At 37.4% G+C, this 21,145-nt stretch overlaps 1 protein-coding gene across 1 annotated transcript in view; it reads right to left on the bottom strand.

Annotated features, from left to right (window-relative positions):
- Positions 1 to 473: 473 nt before the first annotated feature.
- The window catches only part of SHC4 (SHC adaptor protein 4), a 137,897-nt gene continuing 117,225 nt past the window's right edge, over positions 474 to 21,145 (bottom strand). Inside the window, exons 11-12 of the mRNA XM_063091762.1 lie at positions 13,823 to 14,076; positions 474 to 629 (exon numbers count right to left, since the gene is read on the bottom strand). Coding sequence (XP_062947832.1) covers positions 474 to 629; positions 13,823 to 14,076 — 410 coding nt within the window. The remainder of the gene's footprint in view (positions 630 to 13,822; positions 14,077 to 21,145) is intronic.

The raw sequence follows: 21,145 nt of genomic DNA, 5'->3' as shown, positions 1-21,145 counted from the left end.
TGTATCAAGAAAAACCTTTTTTGTGTGTGTTTTTGGCAAATGGTTCTGTAGTTATAGAACATGAAGACACTTAGAACTAATCTCCCCAATATCAAAATGTCCCCAAATTATCAAGTTGAAAGGCACATACTACTGCCCTAGCAGTTCATTCAAGTTGTCTTTAGCATGTGGAATTTATATTGTGCTTTTAGCTTGTTATCAATGCAACATGACCTTAAAAAGTGATATCCGTGCACACGTATAATTTCTTTTCAAATGAACCAATCCTCTTCTTCTCTTATTTTCATTTTCTAAATATCAATTTTTGTTAGTTCTTTGTTTTATAAAGGACCTACCTAGTCCTTGATGGTCTCAGAAAGATGCACTTTACAGTTTGTACTCTATTTTATCTAGAAACAAAGTTTGAATTATCTTTGTATCCTAACACAAAACGGAGTTTCTTGAAATATCAGTGAGAAGGTGCTTCAATATTGTCATTTGTTGGAATGCAAAAGTCCTGGATTATTATCTTTTCTCACTGGTTGTTTAAGGCTTACTTCGCTTCCAGAAGAGATAATTGGCAAACTATTATCCATATGGTATCTGATAAGGTGGCCGACATTATCAAATACATGATCCTTGGTCCTCACCTTGAAAAAGAAGTACAAATACAGTTAGATTAAATAATAGTAGTTCTACCGGAAGATGTAGAAAATCAGGAAGGAAAAACCAGACATATCCCTAAAGTAGATATTTTGCTGAATAAGGAAAAGAAAAGGTACTTTTTCCAACTCTGTATCCCTCAGTAAACAATTTGCTCATTCCCCATTACATTTTTAAACTATTCTCACAGGTTAGGAAAATGGTAAACACTTGTTACCCCATCCAAATTTTCAACCAACCTCTTTGCAATATTACTGTTTGATATATTCTATTATGTCACCATTTCTATAAATATTTAACTGGTTTGTATATAAGAGTGAATCCCAGAATTACAATTACCTTCTATAAAGCAGAGTGCTTCCATATTACCCTGTCTCTGCAGGTACCAGGCCCTTCTGGAGAATTTCTACCTCTCTGTGGAGGGTCAACACAAATTCTGTCTCCCCCAAGAAGCTTCCTTGGAGCTTTCTAATAGGCATTCATGTTTCCCTCCCGCAGACTTCATAGACGCTTATTCATAAATATTTGTTGCACAGAACTTACTGCCTGCATGCCAAAGGAACTCAATTTTCCTATGTCATGCCTTCTCCTGTGGAATTTCCTCCCTAGTATTATTGTATCCTCACCCAATGAATGCATGGACAGAAGACAAACATTACTACTATTCATGGTGTCTTGGTAGCCTGGTCATACATATGCTCCTGTTTGGAGGCTGGCTGGGAACCACCCAGGAGAGAAATGCCAGGCAGCCAGAGAGTACCTTGTTACGTAATTCTGCTAGCTCTCTTACAAGGGATTCTTCGAGTTCAGTCTAGATACTAGCTTTTAGCTTATTAAAAACATACATACCTATTGGAATAATTGATAGAATTTGAATATGGACTATGAATTAGATAATAGTATTGCATCAAGGTTAAATTTCCCAATTTTGATAATTGTGTTATGGCTAAGGAAGAGAATATCCCTGTTATTAGTAAATATACCTTCAAGGATTTAGAGGAGAAGGGCACATGGCTCCAACTTACTCTCAAATGGCTCCAAACCTTGAAGAAGTTTTTATCTTCTCTATCTCATCCCCACTCCATGCCAAATCAGCTGACCACTCACTCCTGCCGGTCTGTGTTCTCAATTCCAACTCACTCTGCTCTCCCATCTGTATTTCTCCTGCCTCTGTTCTGGTTCAGGCATTCACTGCTTTTTACCTAGAAGCCCCTAATTACTTCATCTATCCCTGGTCTTTCTCTAATTGATCCTGCATACAAATGCCAAATTAACTCTCCTAGAACAGAGATTATAAACTGACCATCCTGTGGCCTACTACACCACATGTTTTAGTTTGCTAGGCAGTAGAATAGGGGGGTCATCCATAGGGAGTTTTAAGTATTTTCAATTAAAAATGGGAACAGTTTGCATTAAACTCAGGTTTTGTAGCTTCTTTGGGAAAATCAAATCTGGCCCTACCTCAACCCTGCAGGGCTGCAATTAGCTGGAGTGAGTGGTGACTGATCCCTTACTCAGGACATGTGCTTTCCAGTTCAACACAGCACACTATACCCTATGTTCACTCTTTGACCTGCCCAGCTTTACTCACTTACGGTACTGGCCTGGCCCTGCAGACATTTGTAGTTGTGACCCCACTCACATAGACTTTTTTCCTAATTGTGATAAAAAACATAATTTGAGATCTACCCTCTTACCAGAGTTTTGAGTGTATGTTACAGCATTTTTGACTATAAGCACAATGTTGTACAACAGATCTCTAGAACTTTTTCATCTTGCATAACTGAAACTCTATAGCAACTCCCCGTTTCCCCCTCCCCCCAGCCCCTTGCAACCATCATTCTACTTTCTGCTTCTGTTAGTTTGACTACTACAAATACCTTATATAAGTAGAATATTGCAATATTTGTCCTTCTGTGCCTGGCCTATTTTACTTAACATAATGTTCTCAAGGTTCTTGAGAACACTGTAGCATACGATGAGATTTCCTTCTTTTTTATTATTGAATAATATTCCATGTGTATACCATATTTTCTTTATCCATTCATCTGTCAACGTATCTTTAAGTTGTTTCCACCTCTTGGCTATTGTGAGTAAGGCTGCAGTGAACAAAGGAATGCAAATATCTCTTGTAGATCCTGATTTTAATTCTTTAGGATACTTACGCAAAAATGAGGTTGCTAGATCATATGGTAGTTTTATTTTTAATTTCTGAGGAACCTCCAAACTGTTTTTCATAGCAGCTGCATGATTTTACATCCCACCAATAGTGCATAAGGACTCCAATTTCTGTACATCATTGCAAACACTTGTTATTTTCTGGTGGTTTTTTTTTTTTTTATTTTTTGTAATGGCTATTTTAACAGGTGTGAGGTGATATCTCATTGTGGTTTTGATTTGTATTTCACTGATGATTAGCAATGTTGAACACCTTTTCATATACCTATTTGTATGTCTTCTTTGGAGAAATATCTATTCAAGCCCTTTGCCTATATTTTAAATTTGGTTATCTGTTTTTTTGCTACTGAAATTGTAGGAGTTCCTTATACTCACATATTTTGGATATAAACTCTTTGTCAGATATATGGTTTGCAAATAGTTTCTCCCATACTGCAGATTGTCTTTTCACTGTGTTGATTTTCCTTTGCTGTGCAATAGATTTTTAGTTTAATGTAGTCCCACTTCTCTATTTTTGTTTTTGCTGCCTGTGGCCTGTGTTTTTGAGATCTTATCTCAGAAATTTGCCAAGACAAATGTTATGAAGATTCTTTACCCTATGTTTTCTCCTAGGAGTTTTATAGTTTCAGGTCTCATGTTTAAGTCTTTAATCCATTTTGAGTTGATTTTCTGTATAGTGTAAAATAAGTATCCAATTCTACTCTTCTGCACGTGGATATCTAGTTTTCCCAGCACCATTTGATGAAAAGACTATTCTTTCCCCATTGTGTAGTCTTGGCACCCTTGTTGAAGACCATTTGACTATATACAAGTGGTTTATTTCTGGGCTCTGTATTCTGTTCCATTGACCTATATGTCTGTCTTTATGCCAGTACCGTGCTGTTTTGATTAATCAGGAAGCGTGAGGCCTCCAACTTTGATCTTTCTCAAAATTGTTTTGGCTATTCAGGGTTCTTTTTGGTTCCATATAGATTTTAGGATTGTTTTTCCTATGTCTTTAAAAAATATCACTGGGAATTTAACAGGGATTACAATGAATCTATAGATTGCTTTGGCTATATGGACATTTTAACAATATTAAGTCTTCCAATCCATGAACACGGGATGTCTTCATTTATTTATGTCTTTGATTTCTTTCATCAATATTTTGTAGTTTTTAGTATACAAGTCTTCCACATTCTTGGTTAAGTTTATTCCTATGTATTTTATTGGTTTTGGTGCTATTGTAAATGAATTGCTTTTTTAATTTCCTTTTTGGATAGTTCATTGTTGGTGCATAGAAATACAACTGATTTTTGTATGTTGGTTTTGTATTTCCTGCAACTTTACTGAATTCATCTATTAGTTCTAACAGTATTTTTGTGGAGTCTTGATTTTTTACATACAAGATCATGTCACCTGCAGAGATAATTTTACTTCTTCCTTTCTGATTTGAATGCTTTTTATTTCTTCTTCTTGCCTAACAGCTCTGGCTAATACTTCAAGTATTATGTTGACTAGAAGTGGCAAAAGTGAGCATCCTTGTCTTCTTCCTAATTGTGAAGGAAAACCTTTAGTTTTTCATCATTGAGTTTAATGTCAGCTGCAGGCTTTTCATATATGGCCTTTATTATGTTCAGGTAATTTCCTTTTATTCCTGTTTTTTTAGTGTTTCTATCATGAAAGGGTGTTGAACTTTGAAAAATGCTTTTTCTGCATCAATTGAGATGATCATTTGATTTTTATCCCTTGTTCCTTTAATATAGAATATCACATTGATTGATTTTTGTACAATGAATCATCCTTACATCCCAGGGAGAAATCTCACTTGGTCATGGTGTATGATCCTTTTAATGTCCTGTTGAATTCAGGTTTCCATTTTTTAATGTCTTTTTCTGCCCATTGGTATCAGGATAAAGCTAGCCTTATAAAATGAGTTTGGAAGAGCTCCCTCCTCTTCAATTTTTGGAGGAGTGTGAGCAAGTATGGTGCTAATGCTTCTTCAAATATTTTCTAGAATTCACCCCTGAAACCATCTGGTCCTGGGCTTGTCTTTGTTGAAAGGTTTTTGATTACTAATTCAATCTCCTTACTAGTTATAGGTCTGTTCAGACTTTCTGTTTCTTCATGATTCAGTCTATGTAAGTTTTATGTGTTTGGGAATTTATCCATTTCTTCTAGGGTATCTAATTTGTTGGTGTATAATTGTCCATAGGAGTCTCTTATAATCCTCTTAATTTTGTTGCATCTATTGTAATGACTTCTGTTTCTGATTATATTTATTTCAGTCTTTGCTCTTTTTTTCTTACTTACCTCAGCTAAAGTTTTGTCCAGTTTTGATGATCTTCTCAAAAAATCAATTCTTAGTATCATTAACTTTTTATATTCTCTATTTCATTTATTTCTGCTCTAAATGTAATTACTTCTGCTGATAAATTTGGGCTTAGTTTGTTCTTTTTCGAGTTCTTTGGGGTACAAAGTTAGATCATTTATTTGAAATCTTTCTTCTTTTTTAATGTAGGCATTTATCATTACAACTTTCCCCCTTAGTACTGCTTTTGATGCATCTCACGAGTTTTGGTATGTTATGTTTTCATTGTCATTTGTCCCAAAATATTTTCTTTTTTTTTTTTTAATTTTATTTTGTCGATATACAATGTGGTTGATTATTGTGGCCCATTACCGAAACCTCCCTCCCTCATCCCTCTCCTCCCTCCTTCCCAACAATGTCCTTTCTGTTTGCTTGTCGTATCAACTTCAAGGAATTGTAGTTGTTATGTCTTCTTCCCCCACCCCCACCCCGGTTTTTTTTTTTGTGTGTGTGTATGTGTGTGTGTGTGTGAGAGAGAATTTATTTATTTATTTTTAGCTCCCACCAATAAGTGAGAACATGTGGTATTTCTCTTTTGGTGCCTGACTCGTTTCACTTAATATAATTATCTCAAGGTCCATCCATGTCGTTGCAAACGGCAGTATTTCATTCATTTTTATAGCTGAGTAGTATTCCATTGTGTAGATATACCACATTTTCCCTATCCACTCATCCGATGATGGACATTTGGGCTGGTTCCAACTCTTGGCTATTGTAAAGAGTGCTGCGATGAACATTGGGGAACAGGTATACCTTCGACTTGATGATTTCCATTCCTCTGGGTATATTCCCAACAGTGGGATAGCTGGGTCATATGGCAGATCTATCGGCAATTGTTTGAGGAACCTCCATACCATTTTCCATAGAGGCTGCACCATTTTGCAGTCCCACCAACAATGTATGAGAGTTCCTTTTCCTTCACAACCTTGCCAGCATTTATCGTTCAGAGTCTTTTGGATTTTAGCCATCCTAACTGGAGTGAGATGATATCTCAGTGTAGTTTTGATTTGCATTTCCCGGATGCTGAGTGATGTTGAGCATTTTTTCATATGTCTGTTGGCCATTTGTATATCTTCCTTAGATAAATGCCTGCTTAGCTCTTTTGCCCATTTTTTAATTGGGTTGCTTGTTTTTTTCTTGTAAAGTTGTTTGAGTTCCTTATATATTCTGGATATTAATCCTTTGTCGGATGTATACTTTGCAAATATTTTCTCGCACTCTGTTGGTTGTCTTTTAACTCTGTTAATTGTTTCTTTTGCTGTGCAGAAGCTCCTTAGTTTGATATAATCCCATTTGTTTATTCTTCCTTTGGTTGCCTGTGCTATTGGGGTCGTATTCATGAAGTCTGTGTCCAGTCCTATTTCCTGAAGTGTTTCTCCTATGTTTTCTTTAAGAAGTTTTATTGTTTCAGGGTGTATATTTAATTCTTTAATCCATTTTGAGTTGACTTTAGTGTATGGTGAAAGGTATGGGTCTAGTTTCATTCTCCTGCATATTGATATCCAGTTCTCCCAACACCATTTGCTAACGAGGCAGTCTCTTCCCCAGGGTATAGGCTTGGTGCCTTTGCCAAAGATCAGATGGCTGTAGGTGTGTGGGTTGATTTCTGGATTCTCTATTCTATTCCATTGGTCAGTGTGTCTGTTTTTATGCCAGTACCATACTGTTTTGGTTATTATAGCTTTGTAGTATAGCTTAAAGTCAGGTAGTGTTATGCCTCCAGCTTTATTTTTTTTTGCTCAGCATTGCTTTGGCTATGCGTGGTCCTTTATTGTTCCATATAAATGTCTGGAGAGTTTTTTCCATTTCTGAGAAAAATGTCATCAGAATTTTGATGGAGATTGCATTGAATTTGTATATCACTTTGGGTAGTATGGACATTTTCACTATGTTGATTCTTCCAATCCAAGAGCATGGGATATCTTTCCATCTTCTTGTATCCTCTCTAATTTCTCTCAGCAGTGGTTTGTAGTTCTCATTATAGAGATTTTTCACATCCTTGGTTAACTCAATTCCTAAGTATTTTATTTTTTTGGTGGCTACTGTAAATGGGTAGGCTTTCTTGATTTCTCTTTCTGCATGTTCACTATTGGAGAATAGAAATGCTACTGATTTTTGTGTGTGGATTTTGTATCCTGCTACTGTGCTGAAATCATTTATCGACTCCAAGAGTTCTTTTGCAGAGGCTTTAGGCTGTTCGATACATAGGATCATGTCTTCTGCAAACAGGGACAGTTTGACTTCATCTTTTCCAATCTGGATGCCCTTTATTTCCTTCTCTTCTCTGATTGCTCTGGCTAGTACTTCCAACACTATGTTGAATAGGAGGGGTGAGAGTGGGCATTCTTGTCTAGTTCCTGTTCTTAAAGGAAAAGCTTTCAGCTTTTCCCCATTCAGGATGATATTAGCAGTGGGTTTATCATATATGGCTTTAATTATGTTGAGATACTTTCCATCTATACCTACTTATAGAAGGTCTTCTCTCATGAATGAGTGTTGAATTTTATCAAATGCCTTTTCAGCATCTATAGAGATGATCATATGGTCCTTGTGTTTGATTTTATTAATATGGTGTATCACATTTATTGATTTGCGTATGTTGAACCAACCTTGCATCCCTGGGATGAATCCCACTTGTTCGTGGTGAATAATTTTACGTATGTGTTGCTGTATTCTGTTTGCTAGTATTATAGTTAGGATTTTTGCATCTATATTCATCAAGGATATTGGCCTGTAGTTTTCTTTTTTGGTTGTATCTTTACCTGGTTTTGGTATCAGGATGATGTTTGCTTCATAGAATGAGTTTGGGAGATTTGCGTCCGTTTCAATCTTTTGGAATAGTTTGTAAAGAATCGGTGTCAATTCCTCTTTGAATGTTTGGTAAAATTCTGCTGTGAATCCATCTGGTCCTGAGCTTTTCTTTGTTGGGAGCCTTCTGATAACAGCTTCAATCTCCTTTATTGTTATTGGTCTGTTCAGATTTTTTATGTCTTCATGGCTTAGTTTTGGGAGCTTGTGCGTGTCCAGAAATTTATCCATTTCCACCAGATTTTCAAATTTGTTGGCATATAGTTGTTAATAGTAGTCTTGAATGATTCCTTGTATTTCAGATGAATCAGTTGTAATATCGCCTTTTTCAATTCTAATTTTTGTTATTTAAATATTCTCTCTTCTTTTTTTTTGTTAGCCATGCTAATGGCTTGTCAATTTTATTTATCTTTTCAAAAAACTAACTTTTTGATTCATTGATCTTTTGTATTGTTTTTTGGGTTTCAATTTCATTAAGTTCTGCTCTGATCTTAATGATTTCTTTCCATCTGCTAACTTTAGGTTTGGATTGTTCTTGTTTTTCTAGTTCTTTAAGGTGAAGTGTTAGGTTGTTCACTTGCCATCTTTCCATTCTTCTGAGGTGAGCATTTAATGCAATAAATTTCCCCCTTAATACTGCTTTTGCAGTATCCCAGAGGTTTTGGTATGATGTATCATTATTTTCATTAGTTTCAATAAATTTTTTGATTTCCTGCTTGATTTCTTCTTGGACCCATATGTCATTAAGTAGAATGCTGTTTAATTTCCATGTGTTTGTATAGTTTCCAGAATTTCGTTTGTTATTGATTTCTAATTTTAATCCATTGTGGTCTGAGAAAATACATGGGATAATTCCAATTTTTTTGAATTTATTGAGACTTGATTTGTGACCTAATATTTGATCTATCCTGGAGAATGATCCATGTGCTGATGAGAAGAATGAATATTCTGAGGTTGTTGGATGGAATGTTCTGTAGATATCTGCCAAGTCCATTTGGTCTAGAGTATTGTTTAGATCTTGTGTTTCTCTGCTGATTCTTTGACTAGATGATCTGTCCAATATTGACAGTGGGGTGTTCAGGTCCCCTGCTATTATGGTATTAGTGTCTATTTCCTTCTTTAGGTCTAATAGAGTTTGTTTTATAAATCTGGCTGCTCCAACATTGGGTGCGTACATATTTATGATTGTTATGTCTTCTTGATGGATCAGTCCTTTTATCATTAAGTAGTGTCCCTCATTGTCCCTTTTTATGGTTTTTGGTTTAAAGTCTATTTTGTCAGATAGAAGAATAGCTACTCCAGATCGTTTTTCTTTTCTGTTTGCATGGTAAATCTTTTTCCGTCCTTTCACTCTTAGTCTATGTGAGTCTTTATGGGTGAAGTGGGTCTCTTGAAGGCAGCATATAGTTGAGTCCTCCTTTTTAATCCAGTCAGCCAGTCTGTGTCTTTTGATTGGGGAATTTAAGCCTTTTACATTAAGAGTTGTTATTGAAAAGTGTTGATTTATTCCTAGCATTTTATTGATTATTGTTTGGTTAGGTGTCCTTTGCTCCTTGCTTTCTGATTTACTGTTTGGTTTCTGTGTTTGTTGGTTCCTTAGGTTGTAGATAGTGTTTTTGTTTGTTTTCTTTTCATGGATGCCATTTTGATTATACTAGTGAGTTTTGATTTTTCTTGGCTTTTTATGACAGTGGTAGTTATTTTTCAGGAACCAAACTCAGTACTCCCTTGAGGATTTCCTGTAAGGGTGGTCATGTGGTGGTGAACTCCCGCAGTTTTTGTCCATCTGAGAAATATACTATTTGCCCTTCATTTTGGAAGGATAGCCTTGCAGGGTAGAGTATTCTTGGCTGACAATCTCTATCTTTCAGTATTTTGAATATATCATCCCATTCCTTTCTGGCTTTTAGGGTTTGTGATGAAAAGTCTGATGTTAGCCTGATTGGGGCTCCCTTATAGGTGATTTGATGCTTCTCTCTTGCAGCTTTTAAGATTCTCTCTTTGTCTTTGAGCTTTGCCAGTTTGACTACAACATGTCTTGGAGAAGACCTTTTTGGGTTGAATACGTTTGGAGATCGTTGAGCTTCCTGGATCTGAAGATCTGTGATTTTTCCTATACCTGGGAAGTTTTCTGCCACTATTTTGTTGAATATGTTTTCAATGCAATCTCCGTTTTCCTCCCATTCTGGAATACCCATGACTCAGATATTTGAGTGCTTAAGGTTGTCTGATATCTCTCTCAGATTTTCTTCAATGTCTTTGATTCTTTTTTCTTTTTTCTTTTTTGTCTGCTTGTGTTATTTCAAACAGCCCATCTTCAAGTTCAGAGGTACTCTCTTCAACTTCCACAAGCCTGCTGGTTAAACTCTCCGTTGTGTTTTTATTTCTCTGAATGACTTCTTCAGTTCAGCAAGTTCTGCTACATTTTTTTTCAGGGCATTGATTTCCTTGTACATTTCCTCTTTCAGGTCCTGTATACTTTTCCTCATTTCATCATGATGTCTAGCTGAGTTTTCTTGTATCTTATTCAGTTTCCTTAGAATTATCACTCAAAATTCCTTGTCAGTCATTTCAAGGGCTTCTTGTTCTATAGGATCTAGAGCTTGAGAGTTATTATCCTTTGGTGGTGTACTTTCTTGATTTTTCGTATTTCTGGTATCTTTTCTTTGATGTTTATTCATTGTGGCAGGGGGTTTCACAGTCCACAGGTTTGACACTATTGACTGACTAAGATGTTGCTGTGGTTGCCAATTTGGTATGGCTACCTCGGTGACTGCTCAGTTGGCCACTAGTGCCTTGTGTGTGTGGTTGCCTCGGGTCTTGGGCCTCTCCAGGGAGCCACCTCTCTGGTCAGCTTGGACTCTGCCGGGCTGCTGGATCATGGGGCTGTACCACAGGGTGTGTGGTCTCTGCTGAGCTTCCACCTCCCATGCTGGACTTCTCCCTGTTCCGTGCGCTCTGGCTCAGGCTGCTAGGATGCGCCATGGCACCGCAGATCATGTGGTCTCTGCAGAGCTTCCCCTTCCCTTGCAGGATGTCTCCCTGCTCTGTGCACGCTAGGCTGGGCTTGGAATGGAGCTGGGTGGCGGAGGTGAAGCCTACCTGCTGCTGGATTGCGCAGTGGCGGCCCCCCCACAGGGTGTGTGGACTCTACGGAGCTATCTCCCTTGCTGGACATCTCTGTGCTCCGTATGCATTGGGTCGGGCTGCTGGATCACGTGGCAGCAGTGTGGTCCCTGTGGAGTTCCCACCACCCAGTTTCTGAGGCTGGGGAGTCCAAAGTCCATCTGGTGGTGGCAACAGTGACCCAGAGGTCTCACATTGCAAGATGGTGGAACCAGAGAGAGAGCACAGAGAACTCAATTCTTGATTTCTTACAAATTCAAATCTTTTTCAGCACTACTCTTACCTAGTCATTATTACTCCTTATCCTTAAGTTTAACTGTCCAATATAGATTGAAACTTCTATAGCTTCTTTTTTTCTTACTGGCCTATCAGTAGTTTTGAAGGCTGGGAAGTCCAAAGTCCAGGGAACACATCTGGTAAGGGTCTTCTTTGGTGGCAAGCAGGAGTTCGTGTGGCAGTCCAATGTTCAGCAGGCAGATTTCCATGTGCACTTCAGGAGCCCAAATTTTGCCAAAGCCCAAGGGTTCAGAGTCTTCACTGATATCAGGCACATTGGCTTTGGTCTATGACAACAGCAGCATTCAAAATGCTCTGGGAAGATAAGGGGTGGTAATGACTAGGAATGAACACAGGGAATCTTATTGGATGCTGGAAATGTTCTTTATCTTGATCTGGATGTATCCCTGGCTCCAGCAAGAGGCCCAACTCCATGCCGCATCTCACGAACTCATAGGCGCCACAATTCAAAAGTCCCAAAATATTTTCTAATATCCCTTTTTATTTCTTCTTTGACTCATTGGTTGTTCAAGAGTGTACTGTTTAATTTCCACATTTGTGTGAAAATACCAGTTTTCCTCTGCCATTAATTTATTGTTTAATTCCATTGATATTGGGTATAATTTCAATCTTCTTGAATTTGTTAAAATTTGTTTTCTGACCGAATATGTGATCTATCTTGGAGAATGTTCTGTGTGCACTTGAGAAGAATACGTATTCTGCTGCTGTTGGATGGAAAGTTCTGTATATATCTGCAAGATCCATTTGGTCTATAGTGATGTTTAAGTTCTCTGTTTCCTTGTTCATCTTCCGTCTGATGTTCTATCCATTATTGAAAGTGGGTATTGAGATCCCTTACTATTTTTGTGCTGCTGTCTAATTCTCTCTTCAGTTCTGTCAATGTTTTCCTTATATATTTGGGTGCTCTGATGTTGGGTGCATATATATTTATAACTGTTACATATTCCTGGGGAACTGACACTTTTAATCATTCTATCATGTCCTTCCTTGTCTCTTTTCATAATTTTTACTTAAAGTCTATTCTGTCTGCTATAAGTATGGCCATCCTTGATCTCTTTTGGTAATCATTTTCATGGAAAATCTTTTTCTATTTTTTCACTTTCGGCCTATGTGTATCCTTAAATCTAAAGTGAGTCTCTTGCAGATAGAATATAGTTGGATCTTGTTTTTTTATCCATTTAGCTACTGAGGGAGAGGCCTCAAGTTGTGCACTATCTCCTAATTGCACTGAGGAATGCCAGCTGCAGCAAGATACCCTGCACTCATTTTTGTTCTCGGTGGCTATCAGGCATCCAAACTATGCTGGTTCCATCAGCACTCCATGTGAGGCAAGATAGAAACCAGTCTCTCAGGTAGCCCTCTTAAAAGTTGGAATATTGGATGCATGCTCCACCCTTCTCTCTCTCCCCTACAGGAGAAGTTGTAGGCCAGGACATTCTCTCTTGGAACCTAGCTGTAATGGCTTGGAGAAGGGGCTGATGCAGATAAAGTGAAATTGCTCCTTCTCCTTTTCAACATGGCTGTTCTTACTTTATGTTTATCTAAGGTACTGCAACTTCTTAACTGAATTCTGGAATTCTCATAAAGGTATTTTGGTTCATACAGAGTTGTTAAATCAGTGTTTCTGTAGGGGCACAAGGGTTGGGATTCCCACTTCTGCCATTCTATGGACATCATGACTCACATAGGCTTTGAATGCATCATTCCTCCTCTCCAAAACTACCAATGCCTCCCCACTGTCTGGTAAATTAGGCTTTGATCTACATTCCCATCTCACATGATGGCTCTAACCTAACTTTCCAGGATTATTTTCTGTCTACAGGCATCTTCTGCTCCAGCCATATATCTTCTACTGGCTTAATACTGTTCTATTCCTCTGCTCCTGTGATTCCTTCCCTATATTCCAAATGTTCTCCACTGGAATTTCTGCTCTCTTTCACCATACATGTCACCTTGCATGTCAGACCCTAAAAGAAGCCTTCTCAATTTGCCTCAGCTAGAATAACCTCTCTATCCAGGGAAATACCATAATACTTTTGTTGAACCATTCATATCTCATTCAGCCTTATTATAATTATTTAAGCACCTGTTTTATGAAATTATAAGCACCCTGAGAGCAAGATTACTTATGTGATACTAAACAATAGTCAGCTGAATCCCTTTACTTCCATGTAGTGGGTATTCATTTAAATCATTGAATTGAACTGAGAAGAGCACAAACAGGCTATCCTGTACCTGATACTCCAGGGTGGCCTCCCACTCTAACCCCTCCACTAGCCTATATTCCAGCTCCAGCTGGAAGGTTCAAGAAAAAGTAAACACTTAGCCTTGAACACTATTCAATACCAGGTTTTGGACACCTTTCAGAGTATCATTATAAAACAACATCCTATGAAACCTGTAATAAGAAGTCAATGATACCTTGCCTTCAGGATCCACCAGGAGAAGATGTTTTGCCTGGCCTCCCTGTAGTCCACTTAGTACATATTGGCCAGGGGATGTTGCACTCTCTCGAACCAAAAAGTCCCCATCCTTTACCAAGAGGCTCTCTGCTGCCTTCCTGCTCAGCTTGCCATGGTAGCATTCTTCATTCCACAGCTGCTGCTTAATGTGTGGCAAAGAATGTGAGCTGGCAGGCTGGGCTGTGGCACCCGGCTGTACAGTTTCTGGTGCCTCTGAAGTCAGAACACAAAGAGAAACATCACCAAGTTACCTCCTCATCCATCCATTCATCCATTCACTCAGCAAATATAACTTGAGGTCCTACTGTGTTCCAGGCACTGTTCAAATAACACTGTTGCTGGAACAAATCAGGGTTTTGTTTTCAGAACTCCCAACAAGCTCTAATTTAATGGTAGATCCAAACATTGCCTTTGGCTTCTGTTACCAAGAAGGGCTTGCCCAGGTGCAGGAGTTTTCCTCAGACAAGAAGTGGAACCAATCCATAAGAACTGCTTTAAAAACTGCAGAGAGAGGCTCTTTATGTCCCAGGGGCTGCATGTTAAAGAGAAAGAGGCTTATTCTGTACCTGGTTAAAAATAACTTCTATAGCATTTCCAAACTCTTTGAAAATAGCTATGATAACTTTGGGCTATCCCTGCTTCTTAGTAGTTAGCTTTTTTTAAAAAAAAAAAAAAGATGACTGGTAAGGGGATCTTAACCCTTAGCTTGGTGGTGTCAGCACCGCGCTCAGCCAGTGAGCGAACCGGCCATCCCTATATAGGATCCGAACCTGTGGCCTTGGTGTTATCAGCACCGCACTCTCCGGAGTGAGCCACGAGCCGGCCCTAGCTTTTTTTTTTTTTTTTTTTTCTTAAAAAATTACTAATTAATGTGACTCTAGACATTCTTCTGACCAAAAACTTCAAAGCTTTGCTAAACCTCATAGCATTCCTATTAAATGACCATACTGTTGTTTGTGTCATTCACCTGTCTGGACAAAACAGAGTTAATGAGGTAAAAGAAGGCAAAACCTCAGGGAGGCATTGTCTGAGACATTTCCCCAAGGCTCTGCAGAATAAATACTGCCAGAGATGAGAGCACTGGGGATGAAAGGTACATCCAGTTAGCACTTAATAGTACTACTGATAATCATCATGATAATAATTATTGTGTAGTTCCCATTTATTGAGTATGATAGGCACTGCTAAAGGCTTTACATACATTATGTTGTTTAACTCTCAAAATTAGACAGGCAAGGAAATGGATCTTTAGAACGGTTATGTGACTTACCCAAAGTCACATTGCTAATATGTTGTGTATTTGAGGTTTGAATCAAGGTCTACCTGATTCCAAAGCCTAGGTTCTTAATCACCAAATTCTAAGGCCCTTGTATTATATGTGGAAATGTGCCATTTTTCAAAACCGGTCTAGCCACTCTGCTTCTGTAGTACCTACAAAGGTCCCTAGCAGATAGCAAGGCTATCAGGATGATATACAGTATCTTCAGAAGTAATAACATAAAATTCTTATGTCTGAATCCAGGCAAAATTTCATGTTTAATATGGTAAATTTACCAAGAAAATAACCACAGAAACCAGACTTCATCTTTTTAAATGCAAAGGATCTTTTGCATAGAAAGCAGCCTTCCTCTTGATTCATGCAAAGAAGTGTTTGCATGTCCTTATATAAAGTCTCACAAAGGAGAAATTCTCTTGACTCAGATTTTTACAAGTGTACATCAAAAAGTTTAAGGAAAAATAAAATTAAGAGATAATACAAATCTTTCTATGAACTTTTTAAAGTACCCTTGTATGACTTATACATGACTATCCCATCATGTCATTGGTATAGGCAACCTGTGCCTTGCAGACATAATCCATGCCTCCCCTTAATATCTTATAGTATTAGTCCTACTCAAGAATTTCTTTCTGCATAACACAGTTATGATGGAACATTCACAAATACATCTTTTAAAAAATATCTTTGGTATCAATCTAATTGCTGGAAATGTTCTCTTCTACAAACAATCAAGTCTTTCTATTTTTGCCAGAAAAAGCCTGACGAAATGTGTCCAGATTTTATGAATAATACTTGAAGTTGGCCTTAGTGCTGGCTGCTTTCAGGCACAATGGAGAACTTCTAATGAGTAGCTGTGTGTATGTTTGTGTGTGTGAGAAAGTATTTGTGTGAGTGCGGGGAGGAAGCATGCCTGTGTGTGTTGGGGGGGTGCATGCATCTTAGTGCGTGATGGCTTTTGGTTTATTCCGAGATTATGGTAAATAGCTTTTGGACAAGGATAAAACAAAAGAAAAACAGACATTATATCATCTTGAAAAGAGGCAACAGATCATGAGCCAGCTAGAGGATATGGACAGTGTTTTCCTAACACAGTTTCCCAAATTAGCACAAAGATCAGATAAACTCTGCTAGAAGATTTCAATCATCCAAACATTTGATGAAAATCCAATTCTGATAAAAGCAGAATATGTGACAGATTTTTAAATTTTGTTTTAATTTTAAAAGTTACACATGCTGATTTCTTTAAATCTGAAAAACACAAAAAATACAAAGAAAATTAGTCACCTATGGTCCCATCACTAAATACAGCCATTTTTAACATTGTACATTTTCCATTACCTTGTTCTTTTTCTTATGTAAAATTGTCTTTGAGAATAATAATCACAATCTAAACATAGTTATTTATATATAATTTCTATACATTTAATAAATTGTGGACTTGATGTAATTATCTTATATTTTCTCAGAAGTAGTAGTAAAGATTAAGAAAGCAACAAGGAAGACCACTCTAGATTTCAGATGAAAAAAAAAGAAGTGATAGGAATCATGGAAGAAAGTAATCATGTCATCTTGAAGTTCCTTTTAGCAACTAAAGACATACTGTTCACAATCAGAACTTCAGGAAAGCACAGGTTGGAATGAATAGCCATACCTATATATATCTGACAGGCAAAACCTGTGAAAGGGGGAATATAGCTTAAGGAAGAGAAAAAATCTAACATGCAAAATCTGGATTAAACAATTGTAAGTAATCCCAATGAGAAAGGAAAGATGAGACATTTAAAGAAACTACTGTGAGCTGTAAAGTGGCACACTGATGAATTCAATTTTTTAAAAGCACGTGTAAAAGTATTTTTTATAGTATTGGCTATTATATTAGCAAATGACTGGAAAAATTGAGATGTCCATATATAAGGGACTGGTTACATAAATTATAATGCATTTATACAATAGAATACTATAGAGAAATTAAAAATAATGGTGACAGTCAGCTCTAAGGCCCATGGATATGTATAATAAAAATAAAAAATAAATAATGTAAATCACATGCTAATATAGACAAATCTCTAAAATAGAAAAGCGAAATAATCAAATATAGAAGAAGGTTATCATAACTTTTATTTATTTTTTTAAAGAGATAAGAAGATAGATAAGTAGATACATACTTAACTATGTATTTACATTCTGTAAGTAATCATAAGAAACTTAATATCTAGGGAGCTGGATATAGCATTAGGTCATGGGAAGGGACTTTTAATCTTTTCATTTTATACCATTCTTTATTATTTTAATTTCTTCTGTGAACATCTGTATTACTTTTTAATTTAAAAAAAAAGTCTATAGAATAAAATGCATACAAAAGTCAGGCTAGCCAAATAGCTAAGGACACAATCAGAAGGATATAAACTTGTGAGAAGAGTACTAGGGTTGGGGATAATCTTCAGTTTTCTAAAGCCTACCCTGTTCTTGCCACAACATGTAATAATGACTCCACCTCCTATGTGGGAGAACTGTCAGTAGAGTCAGTTCTCATTACTTGCAGTAGTTGTGCTTTATAAAGTTTCCAAGAACACCGAATGAGTGAAAACAATAATTGTTCCTAGGGGAAATACAGAGTTGGGTTCCTACAAGCCTCAGGTTACAACATTTTCATCAATCAACACATAACCTTGTTTCATGTGGGCTTCTGTTTAAACACCTTGCTTAGTATATACTGTTGATTCATTAACACTGAATTCACAGCCAACAGTATTGTAACTCATGCCCAATGTTTTTTAAATACACATATTTTCTCCATAAGGTACAACACAGCCTTCTTATATTTAGAAACAATAGATAGCACTTCAGCACTATGCTTGGGGGATGCTTTAAACAGTAAAATCACCAACAAGTAGTATAAAAATGTGAAAAATGTGGCCTTAAATAGACCACAAAAGAAATCTTTACAGTGCGGCAGCTGAAACAAGAAAATAGAGTGCTGCCTTATTTGACCTGAGCTGGGAATGTGTGCATTGGGTGACTCCAATTTTTTGTTGCTCTGCACATATCTGCAAATGACCACAAAAGCACCATCAGATTTTGGAGTTACAACTAAATTTTAGTGAGTAAGCTAATTCTCAAGTATGGAGTCTGCAAATAATGAGAATTGGCTATATACTGTTTATTAGTATGGATTATTGGATTGTGAAAAATCATAAAATAGGAATTTATTTGCATTATTGAGAGGAAAAATATATTCAACTCCATAAAGTGTCTGAAAACTTCGTAGAAAAAGATGTTAACATAAAATGTTAAACATAAGTGAGAGGTTAAGATAATACCCAGAGAAAAATTATTTGTAGTATAATGGAAGAATTACATGTCTATGAAGACATATTACAAAGGCATAGCAATTAGAATATAGTAACTAATATACTGATTCAAAACAGGCAAGTGGAAAAAGTATAACAGAAAAAGTGTAATGAAGAGACCAGAAACAGATTCACATATAAAAGAGGAGCCTTGCTTAATTGACAACAGTATTAGGTAAAAGAGGAGATTATTTAACCAACAATGTTAGGAAAATTGACTCATGAATAAAGTTAGACCTCCTACCTCATATAAAATGTAAACGTCAAATGAAATAAATATTTTATTATGGAAATAAAACTATAAAGCCGAAAGAAGAAAATGTAGAAGAAGCTGGATAAAGAAGTAAACATTTAATCCAAGGACAGTATAAAGAAGACATAATAAAGATAAAAATGGAAGTCAATGAAATAGAAAATAAAAGCAATACAGAATATTAAACCAAAACCTGGGTACTTTGGAAAAATCAAAAAAATTAACAAACCTAAAAGATGAGTACTTAGGGCCAGCCCGTGGCTCACTTGGGAAAGTGTGCTGCTGATAACACCAAGGCCAAGGGTTCGGATCCCTATATAGGGATGGCCAGTTAGCTCATTTGGGAGAGCATGGTGCTGACAACACCAAGTCAAGGATTAAGATCCCCTTACCAGTCATCTTAAAAAAAAAAAGTAATCAAGTAAAAAGGAGACAATTACCAATAACAGGAAAGAAGGAAGGGTTATCACTACAGATCCTTCAGGCAATAAAAGGACAATGAATTAGTCCATTTTCTTTTGCTGATAACATAATACCTGAAACTGAGTAATTTATAAGGAAACAAAATTTATCTCATAGTTTTGGAGGCTAGGAAGTCCAAGGTAGGGGGCACATATGGTGAGGGCCGCCTTCTTTTTTTAATTTTTTTTTTTTTTGGATGCTGTACAGTATAGGGATTTGAACCCTCGTCCTTGGCATTACAACACTGTACTCTAACCAACTGAGCTAACCAGCCAGCCCCTGAGGACCTTCTTCTTGATGGGGACTCTATAGAATCCCGTGGGAATGCAGGGGTACATATGATGAGAACTAAGATACAGTGCATCTTAACTTGCTCAATTGCTCTCCTTATAAAGCCCCCCATATACTCCCTGAAAACACATTAAGCCATTAAGCCATTAATCCGTGAATGAATTAATCTATTCATTAGGGCATAGTCTTCACTATCCAATCATCTCTTAAAGGCCCCACCTTTCAAATACATTATTGGAGATTAAGGTCCAACATGAGCTTTGGAGGGGACAAACATTCAAACCATAGCAGACAATAAATAAATAAATAAATATATACATACACACACACACACACACACACACATATATATATATATATATATATAATGGAAAACTTCACGTGGAACTGACTCTAAGCAAATAAACTGGAATCCTACTGAGTTTCTGAAGAATTACATCGCAAAAAAAATTACAATCCCTTCTTGTCTATGGCTTTTAACCCCTGAAGAAAACTCCAACCTCTTGTGCCCACACCAACAGGAAACAGGCTATAAAAGTGGTGAAGCCCCCCAAAAAGGCACATTCTCCAACATCTACTTTAAGTATGTATATGGAGGATAACAGCAGGCACAATCCAGAGGGCACAGTTCAGGCCCACAGATGACAATGGACACCAAAAGTTCTCCCCTAAAGCTGAACCAGAGTCCAAGCAAATCACCCTCTCCCACTTCTAGCTCAGGGAGTCTTCACAATTCCTGCCTGGCAGGATTTGGTAATTGCTATGGACCAGTGAGTGCTGCCCCATGCTGGTACATTCTTCTCTTTTTCTGAATATAAGTTTCTATTGCAGTTATCTTATTCCTATTTCACCATTCATTTTGGATGCAGGGGGGACAGACAACTTGACAGATAATAAGGATCCCCATCCAATCTTGGAAGCTGTAATTGTATGGGGTATTTGCAATGTCCTCCTCAGAGAGAGGGCCTATATGTTCTATGTGAAAAAAAGAGCTCACGGATATTCAAGCGGCAGAAAAGTGTACTGTAGCAGAGATAGTTAATTATCTATCAATGTCTATCCTCCCTTTCAGTACCTTATAGAACTCCTAAGTTTTACCTGGACACCCAGCTAGAGTAACTTTTCTAGCCCCCGTTGAAGCTAGGGATGTCCACATGTCTAAGTTCTGCTGATGGCAGGTGAGAAGAAATGATGTCTGCCACTCCCGGGTCATACCCTTTAAAGGAGTGTGTATGCCACTCCTAGGCTTTCTCTCTTCCTACTGGCTAAAAACAGGTGTGATGGTGAGAGCCCAAGCAGCCACTCTGAACCAGAGATGGAAACCAGATGTTGAGAATGGCAAAGCTGCCCTACTAGTTCTGTGCTGCCAATCTTTGAGCTATAAGGGAAAAGAAAGAAACTTCTGTCCTTTTTACACTACAGTGTTTTGGGGGGTTTCTTTGTGGCAGCTAAGACTGAAACTAATAATACACCTATACAAAAATCACATAGTACCAAAACTAAGGATTTCCTTCTGCCATGTTCAATAAGAAAAAAGGTTGTGTCTGGGCCGAGCCCGTGGCGCACTCGGTAGAGTGCTGCGCTGGGAGCGCGGCAACGCTCCCGCCGCGGGTTCGGATCCTATATAGGAATGACCGGTGCACTCAC

The sequence above is a fragment of the Cynocephalus volans genome, chromosome 3 (genome assembly GCF_027409185.1).
Source record: "Cynocephalus volans isolate mCynVol1 chromosome 3, mCynVol1.pri, whole genome shotgun sequence".
Classification (NCBI taxonomy): domain Eukaryota; kingdom Metazoa; phylum Chordata; class Mammalia; order Dermoptera; family Cynocephalidae; genus Cynocephalus; species Cynocephalus volans.
The sequence above is the reverse complement of the archived record's forward strand: the minus strand, read 5'-3'. Positions and strand labels throughout refer to the sequence as shown.